The 19,528-nt window shown below is 40.3% G+C and overlaps 1 protein-coding gene across 17 annotated transcripts in view; it reads left to right on the top strand.

Moving 5' to 3' along the window:
* The window catches only part of EIF4G3 (eukaryotic translation initiation factor 4 gamma 3), a 362,305-nt gene that overhangs the window by 295,599 nt on the left and 47,178 nt on the right, over positions 1-19,528 (top strand). For all 17 annotated transcript variants that reach the window (XM_055137462.1, XM_055137456.1, XM_055137457.1 and 14 more), the window contains 4 exons: positions 8,650-8,796; positions 9,519-9,755; positions 11,047-11,151; positions 12,589-12,721. In XM_055137462.1, the coding sequence (XP_054993437.1) occupies positions 8,650-8,796; positions 9,519-9,755; positions 11,047-11,151; positions 12,589-12,721 (622 nt within the window). The remainder of the gene's footprint in view (positions 1-8,649; positions 8,797-9,518; positions 9,756-11,046; positions 11,152-12,588; positions 12,722-19,528) is intronic.

Consider the following 19,528-nt stretch of genomic DNA (forward strand, 5'->3'; position numbering starts at 1 on the left):
AGCACTCCAGCCCTTTTGTCCTGTCACCTGGCCCCTCCTTCTGCTACTTTAACTCAGAGTCACTAAAGAGACCTGGAGTCCTTTAGGTCTTCAGGAACACTTAACTTGAATTAGTTCAGTGAAATTAACTTAGTTCATTTAAGAATTAGTTAATTTAGGAATTAACTAATTAAGAATTAGTTAACTTAAGAATGAACTTAAGAATTAGTCTCTCACTCTGGGCAACTCAGAGAAGGGAACAGCAAGTAAAATGTGGTTGTTGGTCATGTGGGGGAAAGATGATGCGGGCCAAATATAGACTAGAGACTGAACGCAATGGCCACTCAACACCTTTATTGCAAACCACAACACCTAACCAGAGAGAGAGAACAAAAGGGAATTCCCTGCCATAGTGGCAGGGTGGGGTGGGGGGAGACGGGACTGGGAAGGGGGGGTGGGATGTTGGGTTTACTGGTGGTGGAGAATGGGCACTGGTGAAGGGATGGGTTATCAAACTCTGTAAGGGAGAAACATGAGCACAAAAATGTATAAATCTGTAACTGTACCCTCACGTTGACTCACTAATTAAAAATAAACTATAAAAAAAAATAAAAAAAAAAAAAGAATGAACTTAAGAATTAGTTAAGCGAAACACTTAACTAGAATTCGGTATTGCTCTTAGGAGAAGGACGCATGAATTAAGCAACAACTGAAGAGTGCATGAGAGATTGATATACTGTACCTTAATAAATTTTGGTAGCTTTAACTAGATGTGTTTTCTTTATTTAATCGTGACTTCATTGAAAACCCTCATCCTAGTCCCCTGCCATAATGCTTGCTTCCAAGACCAGGACTTCCTCCCGTTGATTCTCCCTTCTCCGTTTGTGATGTCTGGAATGGCTCCTGGCACAACACATGTTATGAGTAAGCAGTTAATGCGTGAATGAAAGAATGAAATTTAAGGAGTTTTATGTACTCAGGCTGTACTTCATTGCCTTTTTTTTTTATTTCTGTTGCATCAGACATGCATTCCTTAGCTATTAAGAACAGCAGTGAATCAATTAAAAAAAAGAGAGAGAACAGCAGTGAAGATTTTGTAGTATTCTTTGTTATAGGATCCAGAACTTTTCAGCGTCACCACTTTTTCAGTGCTTTAAAGCATGATTGAAAAGAGGGATAGAATGGAGTTTAGAGAAACTAGAGAATAAGGACTACAGCTGGAGAAAGTGCACCGTGGCTAGAGAGTCTGCTCTGTGTACAGCAGAGGCTTGGGTTCCAATCCTGGCACTGCATGGTCTCCCAAGCAACATTAGGGGCAGCTCCCCATTTACACTGGCCGTGGGCCAAAAGAAGGGGAAACAGTGGAGAGAGGACCCAATTGAATCACACCAGAAATGGAATCTGGAATTACAAGCACAGAGTCATCTCTGGGCAGCAGCACGTGGCTGGAATCAACTGTCGGAAGAAGGATTGCAGTTTATCTGAAGAAGCATGAAAAATAATTTTGAAAAAAAAGATTGTGGGAAATGACTTACCCTTTTATAACTTTGCCATCCTCTTTTGACTCCCCAGCACTCCATACCACTTCAGTTACATCTGAAGGAGATGATTTTGCTAGATGTGTTCATAGTGTATAGAATATATTATGTTCATGTAGCCACTTAGAATCTTAATGACTCCATAGACATGTGCATTGTAGTGGATCTAATTGCTTTTAACATTTAAGAATAAACCAGAACTTTAGGGTTTGCATGAAGATGCCACTTGTTTTGGTACAGCTTCTGAAGGAAAGATACCATGGGTCACCCCTAACATCTTTTTGGGGGAGTCAGCACACCCAGCTCCTGGTGGTGCTTAGGGGACCACATGCAGTGCCAGCGAACAAAACCAGGTAAGCTACATGCAAGGCAAGTACCTTACCCATTGTTCTATCTCTCCAGCACAACCACTAGCATCTTTTAAAACAGCATTAAAGGGGCTGGAGCGATAGTACAGCGAGTAGGGTGTTTGCCTTGCACGCGGCTAGCCCGGGGTTCAATCCCTGGGATCCCATATGGTCCCCCAAGCACCACCAGGAGTAATTCCTGAGTGCAGAGCCAGGAGTAATCCCTGAGCATCGCTGGATGTGACCTGAAAAGCAAATGAATAAATAAATAAATATAGCATTGAAAAACCTGAGTTTGCTACCCAAGGCCATGGCTTGTTCTTTCAGATTCTAGCGTTGTTTGATTTCCCAATACTGCTGACTACTCTTGATGATTCCTTGGAAATGTGATCCTTTTAGGTGTCAGAAGTATCTGCCCTCAGCATTAATAATTTTTTTAGCAGGACATAGTTATGTTTCTGAAGAACATAACGAGCTGCTTGTGACAGTGTTCATGCCCAACGTTGACTGACCAATCACCATCACAGTGTGGCATGATAAACTGCTGGTTTGTGGGGCATGTCACATAACCCTATTCATTGACTAACCGTAAAAATGCAGATTTAGAACTTCTCTAATGAATCTTAAGTTACCAGGCTGCCTTATTTGCTTCCACTGGTTTTCACTGACTCCCTCACTCCCTGGCGGAGGGTGGTGGGGGCAGTGAGTCAACCAACCATTTAGATACATACAACCTAGTTTTGGTCATAGGCTACCAGTCTATGAAAATCATAGCAATTAAAGGGGGTATTTTTCTCATTGTTACACATGGCCTTTCTCTTTTTTTCTTACCTATGGTCATATCTCTCAGCATCCACCTTATCTACTATTATAGATTTTATGCATGTGTTTCCCTAAAATTCATATGTTAAATCCCTACATTTGAGTGTGAGAAATGTATGTTAAGTCACCAGTCCCTGGTATTATTGCAGCCCTAGCGGACAAAGACATGACTCTTCATGTACAGTTCTAACAAAACAGCTTTTTGGCTCTCCTGCCCCATCCCTATCCAGCAGGCCTGTGCCGACTTAGTGTAACCTTGATGAATTTGCCATCTCTTAAGAAGAAAAAAATTAACCGTGCCTCTCTCATCCCAAAAGATAGGATCTCACAGGCCTATTTCCTTATTCCCACAGCCTTGTTAACCATTCCCAGATGACATAAAAACCATAATCCAGAGCAAGACTTTAGGGACAGAGATAACAAGGGTTTGATCCTTAGTACCACGTACAGTACCCTAAAAAAGAACCAGAAGTACACCTTAAGCACTGCCAGGTGTGACCTACCCAGCCCCCTGTCACTCCCACACACATAACACCCAAGACTTTAGGGAGTTATTGAGCTAGGCATTCATTTAGAGACATATTTAACTACAGATACATGCTCATTGTGCTAATTATGTTATTTTAATATTTCCAAGTGAATTTATCTGAAAATAAACATGATCACATTCTTCGCTTCTCTTGTATGACCATCATTTTGGGATAGGTACTCATTTTTCTTGCCTTTTGTGATTTTCTCCCTGTTTGTAAGCTACTTTGATTAATATATATTATAATATAAATGAATCAATTTTTTTCGTGGTTGGTTTTTTTGGGCCACACTCAGCTATGCTCAGGGATAACTACTGATGGGGGACAGGTAACCATATAGAGTGCTAGGGATCAAACCCAGGTCAGTCACTTGCGAGGCAAATGCCCTACCTGCTGCTATATTGTCACTCTGGCACCTAAGAAATTCAATTTTAATCAGAAACATTAAATACTACAGCTCTAATTGTTTCACTATATCTGTATTATTTGCTTGACCTTTTACTATGTGCAATCACAATTCCTTGCTTTACTTAGATATCTCATTTAATCCTTCCAACAATCCTAGGAGATAGATGTTACTATCCCCATTTTACAAAGAAACTCAGATTGGTGAAACTAAATAAGGTTGTCAGTCACATGACAGAGCTAGGATTAAGACTATCTTGAACTTGCTCCTATTTCAAGAGCTACTAAATAATGTCCCTCAGGGCTGGAACAATAGCACAGCAGGTAGGGCATTTGACTTGCATGTGGCCAACCCCAGTTCAATTCCCAGCATATGGGGGGGGGCCCCAGTACCATCAGGAGTGATTCCTGAGTGCAGAGCCAGGAGTAACCCCTCAGCATTGCTGGGTGTGGCCCAAAAAAAGCAATAATAATAATAACAATAATAATAATGCTGCCCCTCAATCTACAATCACTGGAATGTCTGATTTTGCAGATGCAAGAACTGAAGCTCAATGAGGTAACTTGCTCAAATTTACATAATCGATTATAGAACTAGGACTCAGGCCTTGATTCTGTTACTCTAGATTCAAGTGCTCTTTTAATTTCTGGGTTCTAAAAATTACAGTTACAACTTTCTGTCTGTGACTTACAAGGAGATTTCACCAAAATTATTTCATTGGATATTTAAAACTGCATTCCAGGTTAGATCCAGGTATTGAGCTTCCCTTGTTATCGGCGAGACTGAAAACTTTTATAAACCTTTGTTTATAAAGCAAGTAAGCATATCTTTTTCCCCCACTTTATTAATTGTTATAATGTTCATAATTTGCTATATTCAATATTCCAGCACCAATCCATCTACCAGTACACCTTCCCACCACCATTATTTCCAATTTTCTCAACCACCCGTCAAGCCTGCACCTGTAGCATGCCCTGAATATATTATATTGCTTATTATAATTCACCAAAAATGATCAAAAAATATTTTCTTAGAAGGAGGTGTGTGAGTATTGTTGTATCTTACCATGGAGCCATTAAGCCTTTGGTAGTTGTGTTGTTTTTTTTTGTTTTTTTTTTTTGCTTTTTGGGTCACACCCAGCAATGCACAGGGGTTACTCCTGGCTCTGCACTCAGGAATCACCCCTGGCAGTGCTCAGGGGACCATATGGGATGCTGGGAATCGAACCCGGGTCGGCCGCGTGCAAGGCAGACGCCCTACCCGCTGTGCTATTGCTCCGCCATTAAGCCTTTGTAGAACAGATTACTAACATGTTACCCATTAGGCCTTGTGTATTTATATTTTCCTAATCGAGATTGATTGTTTTCTACTTTTCATCCCATCCAACGTGGTGCTACTCCTGGTCCATCAGTCATGTAGTCAGATGTTGTGTGGCCGCATTTGCGATCTAGGAATTCAAATTTTTTGAATGGGGAAATACAGTAAAGTTAAATTTTTAACTTGATGGTGACTTGGGGTGCCCCAAACAGTAGAGCCTGGCATGGGGTCCAGAAGCATCTCTGCAACTTGTTGATCTCTTTTGGGATTTATTTATGAGTCGCTGTGTCATGGCCAGTTAATGGGCTTATTTGGCCCAAAGGCAGTGTCAGGTGTGACTGCCAGGCTTCCGGAAGAACTGGGAGGTGGGGGAGATAGTCCATCCCTGACTCTGTGAGAGCATGGAGATTTCAGTCACAAAACCTGTATACCTGAGTTTTTCAGCAGATCAGTTTCTTGATGAGGCTTATCTCTAGCAGTGAATTCCAGCCATGAGCATGGAGGAGATTGTGGAGTGCGGAGGTTTACAGCTTCTGGGTAGTGTTTGAGCAGGTGGTAGGCTCAGCCTGGAGGAGGGTCTGAAGTATCTCATAAGAGAATCTCTTGATCTTGATGTAACATAGCCAATTAAACACAGTCTTAGTTGCACAGAAGGTGAAAAAGCTATATCTTACTACGTTTCAAAGTTATACCTTTGATTTTAAGAAATTCTCCCTTATGTTATTTCTATAGACCAAACTATCACTAGTTGGGGGCTGGGGTGTTTTGTTTGTTGTATCTGCACTTTATCTCTTTTTAATTGCATTCAAATGGCTAAGGGATACAGTATCACAAGAACTTTGTCTCATAGCCTTAATAACAAGGTTGCTTCAGAATTTGGTTCAGACCATGCCACTGTTTCCCTGGGCACAAGTTACCTTTCCCCAGATTGCTCTGGTTTTGTTTGATTTGCTACCAGAATCTTCATGTGTTTTTTTTTCTGCGCACACATAAGCACATCTTTGTTCCAGACAATTCAGTTTCATCCTGAGCATAAATATCTTCACCTTTTCTCTTGGGGGAAGCAAGGAGGTGGCGGTGTGGGGCGGGGTGGGGGGGCGGTGGCACAAACTCCCAGCAGGGTGACCGACCACATGTGGTGCCAGGTACTGGGGCTCAAACTGAGGCTAGCCTCATGGAAGGCAAGTGCCTTGTCCACTGTACCAGCTCTGGCCCCAGATACCTTCAGTTTTAAGAAGTATGTGTTCCCTCTGGTTCTGGAGACCCGTTTAGAGTCAGCAAAAATGGCTTTGGGCCACAACCTTCCAGCTATTAATGTCTTAGCAGCCCATGTCTGCAGGGCTTCAGTGTGGTATAAAGTTTGTTTCTGAGCTACATCCAGTGGCACTTGGAGACTACTACATCTCTATTCTGGGGCTGCTTCCTGCGGTGCATGTGGTGCCAGAAATTAAACCTGGGGCTCACACATGCAAAGCCTGGGCTCCAGGCCGATGAACTATCTCCCCAGCCCTGACATGTATTTGTTTATCTTTCTCTTTGGCTCATTTTTTTGTTTGTTCATTTGTTTGTTTCGCTTATATCTGGGGGCTGTATCTGGCTATACTTGGGGCCACCTCCTGGCTCTGTGCCCAGGGGTCACTCCTGGTGATGCTCAGGAGACTTTATGAGGTTCCAGGGATCAAACCCAAGTAAGCTGCTTGCAAGGCAGGCTGGACTATCTCTCCAGATCATTGTTTGCTTGTTGGGCTTTTTCTTTTCTTTTCTTTTCTTTTCTTTTCTTTTCTTTTTTTTTTTAAAGTACAGGTCCTTGACCATCTGCTTTTCCACTGAGCCATATTCCTGGTCTCATTTTAAGCTTGGTTCTTCTCCCCATAAGATAGTGACATTGTTTTTCATATTGTCCACAATTTTTGCCTTTTCTATAGATTAAACTCATAATTCAGGGAACATCTCTTTAGGTCTAATATAGATTGTAGTCAAGTGATTTTTACCTTATTGGATCATTTTGTTCAGAGTGTTACAGTTGATGGTGCTGATGATTAAGCCAAGAAGCTGAATAGGACTTAGTAATTCTTGGAAAAGAGCAAGTTGAATACAGCTGCTGATTTTTAGCAGCTATAAGTGAAGCTTATAGTTCATTCTGGAATGTAGTGTCATGTTGATACTCTGTTGTATACCATCTTGTTCATGGATATGCTTTTGGCTTCTCATTTGTAGTGCATTTTATTTGCTGTGCATTTTGGATTCTGTATGCAAGAAATAGTGTCTGCTTTTGTTTTTTGCTTTTGAAAGTCTTTGTTTCCATGTAGTATTTTTTTTTCTTGAAAGCTAATTGGAGGCCTGACTATAAAATTATCTGTAATTGCTCACTTTTTTAGTTAGAAATTAAAGATAGGCATTTTAGCTTTTCATTTGTTGTCTGTAGAAGTATTTGACAATCTCTTTTTTCTAAATTGGCGTTTCCTGCTGAAAAAAACAGTGCAATGAAACTATTTAGTCCCTTGATTGATTAGAACTGGACTTGTTAAGTGATCTTTCATATGTCATAGGCAATATGTTGGAGAGTTTGCCATCTGTCACATTCAATGTGTGTTCTAGTACAACTATACTATGATATCATGGTCTTCAGTTCTCAGAATGTTTCTCTAGCATTTAGTCTTGATAAGCATTTTTCAAATAGTTGATAACATACACTGTTTTGTAAATATTAACAGTGCATTGTTACTTTTTTTTACCGAGTTTTCCCACTAAATCTAAAGACCATGCATACTTCTCTGAACTTTGGGAGCTACTGGATGATTTCAGAAAAACCATTTATCATGTTATGGAATAATTGTTCAAAATGGTACTTGGGGATTTTGTCTGTCAGTCACTACCTCAATCTTTTTTTTTATATTCTAAACATGTCATAAGAATTTCTCTGGTTACAAGTAACCTTGAAGATATGATCTGCAGTAATTAAGTGAAAGCAATTGTTACTGGATTTGAATGGAACCTTACATACATCTTGCCTTCCTGTGGCTTCTCCCTCCTCTCTGGGTCTTTCTGTATATCAAAAGAATATTTCTAAGGTGGACATTTATTAGAGTGAACTTTTGGAAAGCTAGTGTTGTCTTTTGACACATAGGAAATATTTAACAAACTATTGATAGTCAAGGTAAGTATTAGCGTTACTGCTTTATGATACTGCCTTGAGAAAAAGAGAGCTCAAAAATCCCCAAAAGTGTTCACCCTTCTGCTTTTTCTTAGACTAAGAATCTCACCACCAATAGTCTTTCAATTACCATTTAATTCTTCTCTGTTTTATGGTCTTCCCATATGTTCCTTTAAGTCAAATTACCTATAACAGTAGTAAGAAAACGAAAAGTAATTATCCTACACAGTATAATTATTGTTTTAAAGGTCTAGATAAAAGTTTGTGGTTATAATTGTAGAAACATTTCAAGGATTTTTAGGTGACCTTAAGGTACATCCATCCATAAAATAGAGTGCTTTATATGAGAAAAATATGTATCTTTTCTAAGAAATAAAATGTGAGACATCTTTACACATTGAGTCATGAAATATCTAAAGCTGTATTGTCTGCCTCTTGCAAAATTCTTCCTTGTGGCTCAGTCAGCATTATTTCGTACAATAAAAAGTATGTATATTTGAGAAAACTATAGAATATCTTAAATTATACTGCTTTTACATTTCCTCTTTGGATGCAGCTGAAAGTACCCATGGCAGACAAACCTGGTAACACAGTGAATTTCCGGAAGCTACTACTGAACCGTTGCCAGAAGGAGTTTGAAAAAGATAAAGCAGATGATGATGTCTTTGAGAAGAAGCAGAAAGAACTTGAGGCTGCTAGTGCTGTAAGTATTTTCACATAAAGTATTTATGCTCTGTGAAGTTATTAACATTTTTAATTAAAAATGTTTGATTTGTTTTAGTTAAGGTAACGTATTTACAGTATTATTGACAATTATAAGAACAGTTTTTTATTTAGATATTTTCTGCAATACTCTGTAAATTCAGTCTGTAGCTTTGGGGTTTTGTGGCGTATCTTGGGGCTTTTATGGGAGGGTTGTTTTTTGTTCTTTGGTTTTTTGTTCTTGTTTTTGTTTTTGTTTTTTGGTTTGTTTTGTTTTGGGACCACACCTTGCAGTACTCAGGGCTTACTCCTGGTGTGGATTGGGGTGCCAGGGATTCAATCCGGGTTGGCTACATCCAAGGCAAGCACCCTACTCACTGTACTATCTCTCCGCCCCTGTGTCCTTTTATGACATGCAGATCACATATTGATATTTTGAGGAATGCATCATTCCTTTTAGTGTGCTGCAACTCAACCTTTTAAAGGTATTCAGAACCTTCAGAGAAGTCTGAAGTTCCAGATACCGTCTCAGATGAATGCAAATTTGGGGATATGTTTAGTTCTTTTGACAAGACTTAGATCTGTTGTTACTATCAGACCAGCAAAGAGTATTCCTGGCTCCAAGAAAGGTACAGTAAGGACCATGAATTTAAGGAGATGTTCTTAGAACCTTTGATGTAGTGGATTTTTCATCAAAATACTGCTGTTCTCCTTCTACAACAGCCAGAGGAGAGGACGAGACTTCACGATGAACTGGAGGAAGCCAAGGACAAAGCCCGGCGGAGATCCATAGGTAACATCAAGTTCATTGGAGAACTCTTTAAACTCAAAATGCTGACTGAGGCCATCATGCATGACTGTGTGGTGAAGCTGCTGAAGAACCATGATGAAGAATCCCTCGAGTGCCTGTGTCGTCTGCTCACCACCATTGGCAAAGACCTGGACTTTGAAAAAGCAAAGGTAAAACCCCAAACTCAAATCTCCAGCCCAGTGACTCTGTGCTGAAGCTGCAAAATAAATAGAACCTCTAACAGAAGTGTGCTGTTTGCCCCAGCAATCAAAGCTGTTTATTTTCTTCTTACGCTCTTCTCATTGTCAGTGTTTGACTGTCATCACTGTATCACTGTCATTTCATTGTTTATCAGTTTGCTCAAGCGAGTGCCAGTAATGTCTCCACTTGTCCCTGTCATGTGCTAGTGTGGCCCAATGGCATATTTCAGGATCAGGAGAATGAGGACTGTCGTTGTTATTGTTTTTGGCATATCGAGTACGCCACGGGTAGCTTGCCAGGCTCTGTTGTTTTGACTGTCATACACCTTACATATTTTCGTTGGATTCAGAGGTGAAGAGGGTCTCAAATTACATGAAAGCCTGTTCATCATTTGTTCAGTTGTCCCTTACCTACTTTCTGCATGACCTTGTCACGGTTATCGCAAGTTGTTGGACCCAACATAAGAGAAAAATAGCTGTCATGTGTGCATCAGGCCTGTAGGTGATACTTTAAGAAGCACAGTTGAGTTGCACACGGTTGACCTTGCACATGACCAACCCAGTTCGATCCCTGGCATTCCATATGGTTCCCTGAGCCCTCCAGGCGTGACCCCTGAGCATTGCAGGTGTGGCCTCCGCAACAAAAACAAACAAAAAAATAGGTAGATTTCCGGGAGTAATCGTGAGTAGTTTGTTTTCTGAAAAGAGTCTGTAGGCCAATTTTGACAACCTTTTTACTCTAAAAGAATGACACAATTTAAACAGTATTCAGAATACTATAATTAAGATATGATATGGTACTCTTCAGATTAAGTAGTGGGAAATTAGAAATTTTCAAAGAAATACATCAGAAATATTTCTTAGCCCCTGAATCTGCGAGGAACGATATATTGCTATGACAGAAAACCCCCACATACCAAATTTGTACAAGATCGAGGCTTTTTCTTCCCTCCTGTCAATAAGATTTTAGAGGGATAATGTAAGGACCAAAGAGATTGTTCAGGTAGTAAGGTGCTTGCATCCCCATCACTGGTTTGACACCACATACAACCCCCAAGTGCACCAAGAGGTCATGTAGGAGCACACAGTCAGGAGTAACACCATAGGCCTCCCCACACACATCAAAAAAACAGAAAGAACAAATTGAATACAGTGCCTTTTGGCTATAAATTGTACTCCTGCTTCCACTTTTAAAAATGTACCTGATAAAATTGCATCAGAATTCCTCTAGCGGTAATACTAATGTTTTTGTCTCTCATAGCCACGAATGGACCAGTATTTTAATCAGATGGAAAAGATTGTTAAAGAAAGGAAAACCTCATCTAGGATTCGATTTATGCTTCAGGATGTGATAGACTTAAGGCTTGTAAGTAGAATAAAATAATATGCTTACTATTCTTTTAAAGAATTGGATAAGACGGAGCCCTTGTATTGTCATGTATAAAAACAATGTTTTTGCTTTAGGACTCTTAGAACTTAAACTTGCAGGCTTTCATGAGCCATGTCAAAAGATAAAAGTGAGGGCCAGAGAGGCAGGACCGTGGTAGGGCTCTGGCCTTGCACAGTCAGCTCAGGCTCCAGCTCCACATTAGGTTCCCTGAGCCCTACCAGGAATGACCCCCGAGAACAGAACCAGGAGTAATCCCTGAGTACCACCAGGTGTGACTCCACTTCAAAAAAATAAAAGATAAAAAGTTTTTCATAGCTGCTGCTAAGTGTTTCTTCTGATTATCAGCCACATTGCAATTTCAGATCAGTTACTCTGAAAGCAAATTGATCAGTTGCATTTAGTATTAGTATGCTGAATATTCAGAACGTCTCATGTTCTCAGTAAATCCGTTGAACTTCCTTGAACCTTAGTTTTTTCCTTTCTGTTTGTTTGGGGGCCTTACCTGGAGGTAATTGGGGGCTGCTGTTCCCAGCACAGTGCTTAGACATCATTCTCTTCAGTGCCTGGGAATCTGTGTGGCACCAAGGATTAAGCCCAGGGCTCTTGCATGCAGAGCATATAGTCCAGCCCTTTGAGCCATCTCCTACGCCTGAACTTTACATTTTTAATATCTTAAAATGGAACTGTTGCTTACTTACAGATGAGTATAGAGATTCAGTGAAGTAATTAGGAGGTATAATAAGGAGACACTTTGTTTTTTCCTTAGTAGAAAGAATAACCAAAGGCAGAATATGGAATAAAGAAAAATGTTAGTCATCTTCTATTTATAATACTTGTCAAGTATGATAGGAACTAAACAGCAGCTAAGCCACAAAGCTTTTCATGCGGATTAAGGCAAGACCAGAGAATCTTAATAGGTCTTTATTCCTCTTCTCCCTTGAAAATATTTGAAATTAGAAAACCTATAAAATAAAACTTTATAACCAGTGTTTGACCTTGTCTTTTAATTCATTGACCATTGGAATACTTTGTATAGAGTACCTCAAGGTTCACTGAGATTTTAATCATCACTAGTTTCTAAACTTCCCACTGTAGCATGTAGAAATGGATGAAAAACAGCCATATACCTATTATATTCTAATCTCTCCTATAGAACTATAACAGTTTAAATTTTCAAAATTCATAGTTATTGGGGCTTGAGTACAGTGGGTAGGGTGTTTGCCTTGTACGTGGCCGACCTGGGTTCGATCCCTGACATCCCATATGGTCCCCTGAGCACCACCCAGAAGTAATTCCTGAGTGCAGAGCCAGGAGTAGCTCCTGAGCCGATATCACTGGGTGTGACCCAAAAAGTATATATATATATAAAACTCATAGTTAACTAGGTTGTAACCTCATTTTTTTCCTTTGTAGTGTAATTGGGTATCTCGAAGAGCAGATCAAGGGCCTAAAACTATTGAACAGATTCACAAAGAAGCTAAAATAGAAGAACAAGAAGAACAGAGAAAGGTCCAACAGCTCATGACCAAAGAAAAGAGAAGACCAGGTGAGGGGTGGGGTCCACAGGAACATTGGAGAAGTTGTGTGTTTCTGATGGCAGATGTCTAAGACTCGTGTTTGAATGTGAAATGTTATCAGGATGAAAAGCCCAGAGGACGGAGCGGTAATTTAAGTGATAGAGTTTCACGTGAAGACTTGCTCATTGAATAAAAGAGAATTTGGGGACTAGACAGGATATCATCCACAACTGCAGAGTCAGTAATCAAGGTTTTATAGATAATATTCTGTATTCCTAGTGTATTGAATAAAAAAAGAATCAGAAGATATAGTTCCTTCCCTCCAAAACCTTAATTTATCTGAGACTGTAAAACTTTTAAAGAGAACATCTTGGGAGAGATGATCGATTATAAAGTACATTCTTCATTAATGTTACTAAAATTCAGAAAGGGCAGGAGAGAAAGTACAGGAGGTAAGACGCTTGCTTCGCATGCAGCTGACCCTGGTTTGATTGGTCCTCAGCACCACATACCATCAGGCGTGAGACCCCTGAGCACCACTGGGTGTGGTACAAATCCCTCTTGAATTCTTTTCAGGGTAGAGAGATAAAAATAAACCTTTATCTCAGAATTGGGCAGCACTTACACTGTCTCATAGAGGATTTCAGAGGCTACTTGGAGAAGGAAGAATTTTAATCATGAAATTAAATACATATTTTAAAGATGAATGAACACAGTTGATAGTAAAATCGACATGTTTAGAAGAAGTAGGAAATGTCTGTCTAGAAGAATGACATCTGATTAAGAACTTTTGATTTGATAGGCATTAAGGACACAGTGTAAGTGTTGGAGTGAAACGTTAATATGCTAGAGGTATGAGATCAGTCTGTTCTTCCCTTGATGAATCAAGGGAGCACACTAAACTCAGCAGCTGAGAATCTGCATTCAGGGTGATGAGACATAGTAGCAGTAAGGACAGAAAGGAAGAGACTTTTTTCAGTATGAAATATTAAGCAAGACATTTGGGTGCCAGAGATAGTTGAGTGGGTAAGGTTTTTACATTGCATGTGGCTGAGCCAGGTTCATTCCCCAGCACCAGTATGGTCCCTCACCCTCATGCGTTCTCTGGCTTAAGCCCTGAACACTGCTGGGTGTGGCCCAAAAACAAACCAGAAAACCCACCCATAACATCTTAACTTGAGTTGAGTTCCAATGACTTGAAACAATAGTAGAGGGAAACTTTTGGAAGAGAAATGATAAATTTTCCTCAAGTCTGTTTCTTTCACAATGACATTGGGATGCCCCTATGCCCAATGTGCAGTTAGGAGCTCGGGGTAATGTCTCCTGGTCTTTAGAATCTAGACTTCAGCCCCTTTCCGACCTTGTTTCTTTTCTTTTCTTTTTTTTTCTGTTTTCTTTTTTTTTTTTTGGCTCCTTATGTGCTTGCTATCATAGTTACAATTTTCACTTCTGGCCCCCTTTAAGAAACTTGGGGGCCCACAAAGGGACCGATAATTTAAACTGGTAAATATTGGTTTAGAGCATAATCTGAACCCAGCTGTTGGGTTTTCAGCTCTCCTTCAACCAAACTATAACCGCATATAAGTCGCTTAATCTGTTGAAAGGATCTTGTGGCTTCAGAATGTGTGTGTACGACACGTGTGGGGAACAGAGGAACGGGCACGAAGGAGCAGAGCCACAGGCTGTGTATTTTCTTCTCCCTTTTTTACTTCTCTCTGACAGTGTAGTTATGTAGAAATCCTGAAGGGCAGGGGTACACATATGTGGGGTTGAACATTATCATAACAATAAACAGATGGAAAGCCCTTCCTGCAGGGGAAATTCTTCTAGGAGATTAATTCAGGGACAGAATCTCCTCTGGGGGATCAGCACTCCAGATTACTAGGCGATCCGCTAAAGGGAGGGATCCCATCTAAGGGGATATTGTTTTCTCCTTCCCTTCGCTAGTAGTCCATCTATTTTAAGTCGTTTTTTATGAACACAGTAAAAGTTATATTAAGCTTAAAGTTTGGCTCTTCCTGGGGACATCTCACCATATATCCCAAACTACAGTCCTCAGGCCAGGTAAGTCTTTCCTAACCCCAGCAGGGTCCATTAGTTACTTCATTTTGGGTCACAACAGAGTTTGTCCCATGACCATACTCTAACTTATTATATTTTTTATGGCGCTTAGTTTGTCCCTTGTCAATGCCAGGATAGTTTACAACTTGCCCAGGGTTTATCCAGGTCCCTCACTGGGACCCTCCTTTTGGGGGGTGTCAGGAAGTAAAGGCAACTGAGGTTTAAGTCAAGTAAATATGATGGCTGCCCAGGAGTAAATATTATTTGGAGTCAGTTAACTCCCATGTTATAAAAGCACAGCATCAACTCTGCTATGTCTATACAAAAAGGACATTGCTAAACCATGCAAAGGACATAAAGGAGAGAGAAAAGCAATATCGGATTAGGAGTGCCTGATGGAATTGGGTGTGTCTTGGGAGCACTTGGTGGGAATCCTGAGGGAGGAACAAAGACAACCAATGTTATGCAACAGATCTCATAACAGTAACTAGGATTTATGTGAGGATAAAATGAGGTAATATATGTAAAGCGTTCCACATACTCTGATATGTAGTCAGTGTTTAATAACCATAACCATTAGCTCGTACTATTCATTACACATGAATAATAAATCACCTGTATCACCTGTCATCCCGATGCTCATTGATTTGCTCGAGCGGGCACCAGTAACGTCTCCATTTGTCTCCGTCGCTTGCTAGTGTAGCCCAATGGCGTCTGCATGCTCCAGGAACACCAAGAGCATCAAACCGTTTTAGCAGCCTCTCCTTACTCGTCCTTCCCAACACTGCTGTACTGGGGGCTCTTTCTGGGTCAGGGAAATGAGGCCTGTTACTGTTACTGGTTTTGGCATATCAGATACACTACAGATAGTACGGGCTCTGCCATATGGGCGGGATACTCTCAATAGCTTGCCAGGCTCTCCGAGAGGGATGAAGGCTCCAGGAGATTCTGCGTTACTCTCTTCCAGGAGCTTTGTTTTATAGTCTCTGGATCTTGGTACCAGATTAAGATTACATGGTGCTGGGGGCAGTTTGTGAGTGTGACTGCCAAGCTACTGGAAAACAGGGCATCTGGGTGGAGGAGGCCCAGTCTCGATCCGAGCAGGCTTGGAGATCTCAGCCCCAGGTCCCACATACCTGGATTCCTCTGCCGGTTCCTTCATGCGTGAGGCTCATCTGAGCATGTGGAGAGTGGCCTTGAGCATGGCTGTGGTTGGGTTCTGGAAGTTTTCGGCTGCTGGGGCTCTGCTTGGGGTGGGGAGGGAGACTCAACCTGCGCCCCTCCAAGGGGCCCCAGTGAAGACAGAGGGGCAGGAGATTCTGCATCGCTCTCTTCCTGGAGCTGTTTTTTGTTGGTTTGTTTTTTTAAAAAAACCAAAGAATTAATATATAAATACTATGTATAATAGTTTATAATTAGATATTTATTATATATATATATAATTTATATAGAGTTTATACTCTACTCCTGTGGAATTATTCAGCAAGGAAAGCTACTTTACTTTTGCTTACACACCCTCCTTACTCCAGCATACTTCCTTACTCCTTACTTCCTTACTTACACATTCTTTATCAGGTGATGTCTTTTTTTTTTTTTTTTTTTTTTTGTAAGAAGGAGCTTCCCAACAGGATTTAGGGTATTTAGAGCTTTACCCAGTGGTACGGGAGGTAAGATGAGACTCTGCAGTGCTGGGGTTTGAATTTGAGGATTTGTCATGGAAAGCAAATGCTTGAACCTTTTCAACTATCTTACTGGCCCTGAAGGCAATTGTGTCAACGCAAGTTTAGATTCACCATCCAGAACAAGGGAGGCACCATATCTATACATAACCTAGAGTGCAGCTTCAAGCATCCATCTAATGAAGTAATTTTAGTAACAGCTTCTTGTAAGTCACGAATAAAAAGTTGTAACTAAAGTATTTGGAGCACAAGGTCTAGTACAGCAGATAGACCCTGCACATGGACGATCCGAATTTAATCCCCAGAACCCCATACAGTCCCCTGAGCCCACCAAGAGTGATCCCTGAGCACAGAGCCTGGAATAGGCCCTCAGCTTACTCCAGATACGGTCCCAAAACAACAACAAAAATGAACTCTCAAATTTAGTATCACAAAAACAGGATTTGAATTCTAGCTCTATAAGTAATCAAATATATAAGTAGCTTATCATGAATTAGATTAGAGAAAAGGATAGAAGTTTAACCCATGAGGAAATAACTCAGGGGAGTGACAGATAAGCAAGCAGAAAGGAAGAAATAGGACACAAGTAGAACATACAAAGAAACAGCCCCTATAATCAGTAAGGTCAGGTAGCGTGGAGAAAAGCAAAAGGTTAACCTGGAGATGAGAAAAGCTGTTGGATAGAAAGTTTCATGATTTTTTATTCATTTACTCAACAAGCATATTGAATGTCAAAGTCCTTTGTGTCTTGCAGCTTACATCTGCCAGAGGGAAAGGTAACGAATGTATGATTTGTCAGGTAAATTTGGACTGCAGTGAGGGGAAAGCAGAGGAAGGAAGTGGGAAGAAGTTTTGTGGTAGAGGTTACAGTTTCAAACAAGGATTTAGAGGCCCAGAGAAATTGATACTGTTTGAAAAGGGAACTGAAGTAGTTGAGGTAAATAAGTCGTGGCTATCTGACTGAAGAGGGCTTTAGTAAAGGGATATTTAGTAAAAGACTCTGAAGTAACATTTTCAAGAACTAGCAGTGAGCAAATATGGCTAGCGCAAAGGAAATAGGAGAAAATTTGTACGAGATGGAACACAGAGTGATAGGGAAGCATAATTCAGAGTTTGTGTACCCTTTATAAAGAATCTATCTGCTTTTTCTCTGAGTCAGATGCTGACACATCAGAAGCTTTTTGAACGAAAGTTACAGGACCTAACTCAAACTTGACCAGAATCATAGTGACTGTCGGATGCAAATAAAGAGTATAAGCAGAAAATTGAATGAAATTTTTGTACCAATCCAGGAAGTATTGCTGTCTTAAATAAAATTGGTAGATGGGACTGGAGAGATAGCACAGCGGGTAGGGCGTTTGCCTTGCACGCGGCCGACCCGGGTTCAAATCCCAGCATCCCATATGGTCCCCTGAGCACGGCCAGGGGTAATTCCTGAGTGCAGAGCCAGGAGTGACCCCTGTGCATCGCCAGGTGTGACCCAAAAAGCAAAAAAAATAAAAAAATAAAAAAATAAAATTGGTAGTCTTGATAGTAGATAGTAGGTGCTACAGTAGCTAGCATCAAGTAGGGCTAGATGCTGAATAAAATATATTGATAAATACATCTTGAATATAATATAAGGTGGTTATATTGATAATGCTTTATATTATATTATTAATATAACTATCAATTATAACAAAGTATTATCAGTGTAATTATTTCATATTGATAAATATATTTTGTATATCAAAATATATTTTAGTAACATATTGATAGTAGGGCCAGATGTTGAATAAAATATAAAGATTAATATAATAAGATTCGCTGACAAATTGGATATGAAGTGTAAGAAAAGTATTTTCCGCCAGAAAATGATTGAAATATACTACCCTTTGACAGTATATATGAAGTAAATTTTGTGGGCTTTTTGGGGTTTGTTTTTATTTTTGGAGGCAGGGCACACCCCACAGTATGCAGCGGGTATTCCTAGCTCTGTGGTTAGGAGTGACCCGTGACTTTACTCGGAGGACCATATTGTGGTGCTAGGGGTCAAACAAGAACCAGTGGGTAACATAGGGTGAGACTAACACCTAAAGGACGGTAGAGAAAAGGGCCAGGAAGATCGCTTCACGGTTTGGAAGCCTGGCTAGCGTGACGGGGGAAAACGCAGTGGGGATAGAGAAGGAACCACCAAGTAAATGATGGTTGGCGGGATCGCTTAGGATGGGAGATGCATGCTGAAGTAGACCAAGGACCAAACATGATGGCCTCTCAGTATCTGTATTGCAAACCGTGGTGCTCAAAAGGAGAGAAAGAGTAAAATGGAAAGTTCCTACGGCAGAAGCAGGGGGCAGGATGGGGTAGGGATGGCAGGAGGTATACTGGGAACATTAGTGGTGGAAAATGTGCGCTGGTGGAGAGATGGATGTTCTGCTATTGTGTGACTGAAACTTAATCATGAAAGGTTGTAACTGTATTTCAAGATGATTCAGTTAGAAAAAAAAAAAATCAGTAGAATGCACGGCAAGCTCCATGGCTCCTGTACTCCCTCCCTCTCTGGTCCTCATATGAAGTAAGCTTCGGAATAAATTATTTCCATCTGATTTCTCCCCAAATGTTCTAATTATTAACTCCATATGCTTTAAATTTTGCATACTCCTGTTGGCACTAAATCTCTAGTTATTTGTGTCGATTAGATTCTTCTCCATCAGTAATGTTTGTGAGAAAAACAATATAACCAAATTTGTTTTATAATCTTGTGTCTATTAAAGAAATCATCAGCAACACTATGATACCTTTTTGAGTATGGGGTGGAGGGGGGTGTTCTTTGATTTTTATTGAAATAGCTGACTTGAAAATGTCCTCTAAGCACTGAGCCAAGAATAAGCCCTGAGCACAGCTTGATATGGCCCAAAATCCAAAATAAAACCAAAAAAAAAAAATTGTTCACCATTTTATTGTCAACTTTTATTAAAACATGAAACACTAAACTGACATATTTTTTCCCTTTTTAACCATATTTTTAAAATCTGAAGTGGCGTGATTTACAGCACTGTTGTTAACAGGGTTTCATGTGTGGATCTCAGCACACGCACTGAACATGTCCCCTGCTCC

Source organism: Sorex araneus, chromosome 5 (genome assembly GCF_027595985.1).
Source record: "Sorex araneus isolate mSorAra2 chromosome 5, mSorAra2.pri, whole genome shotgun sequence".
In the NCBI taxonomy this organism is placed as follows: domain Eukaryota; kingdom Metazoa; phylum Chordata; class Mammalia; order Eulipotyphla; family Soricidae; genus Sorex; species Sorex araneus.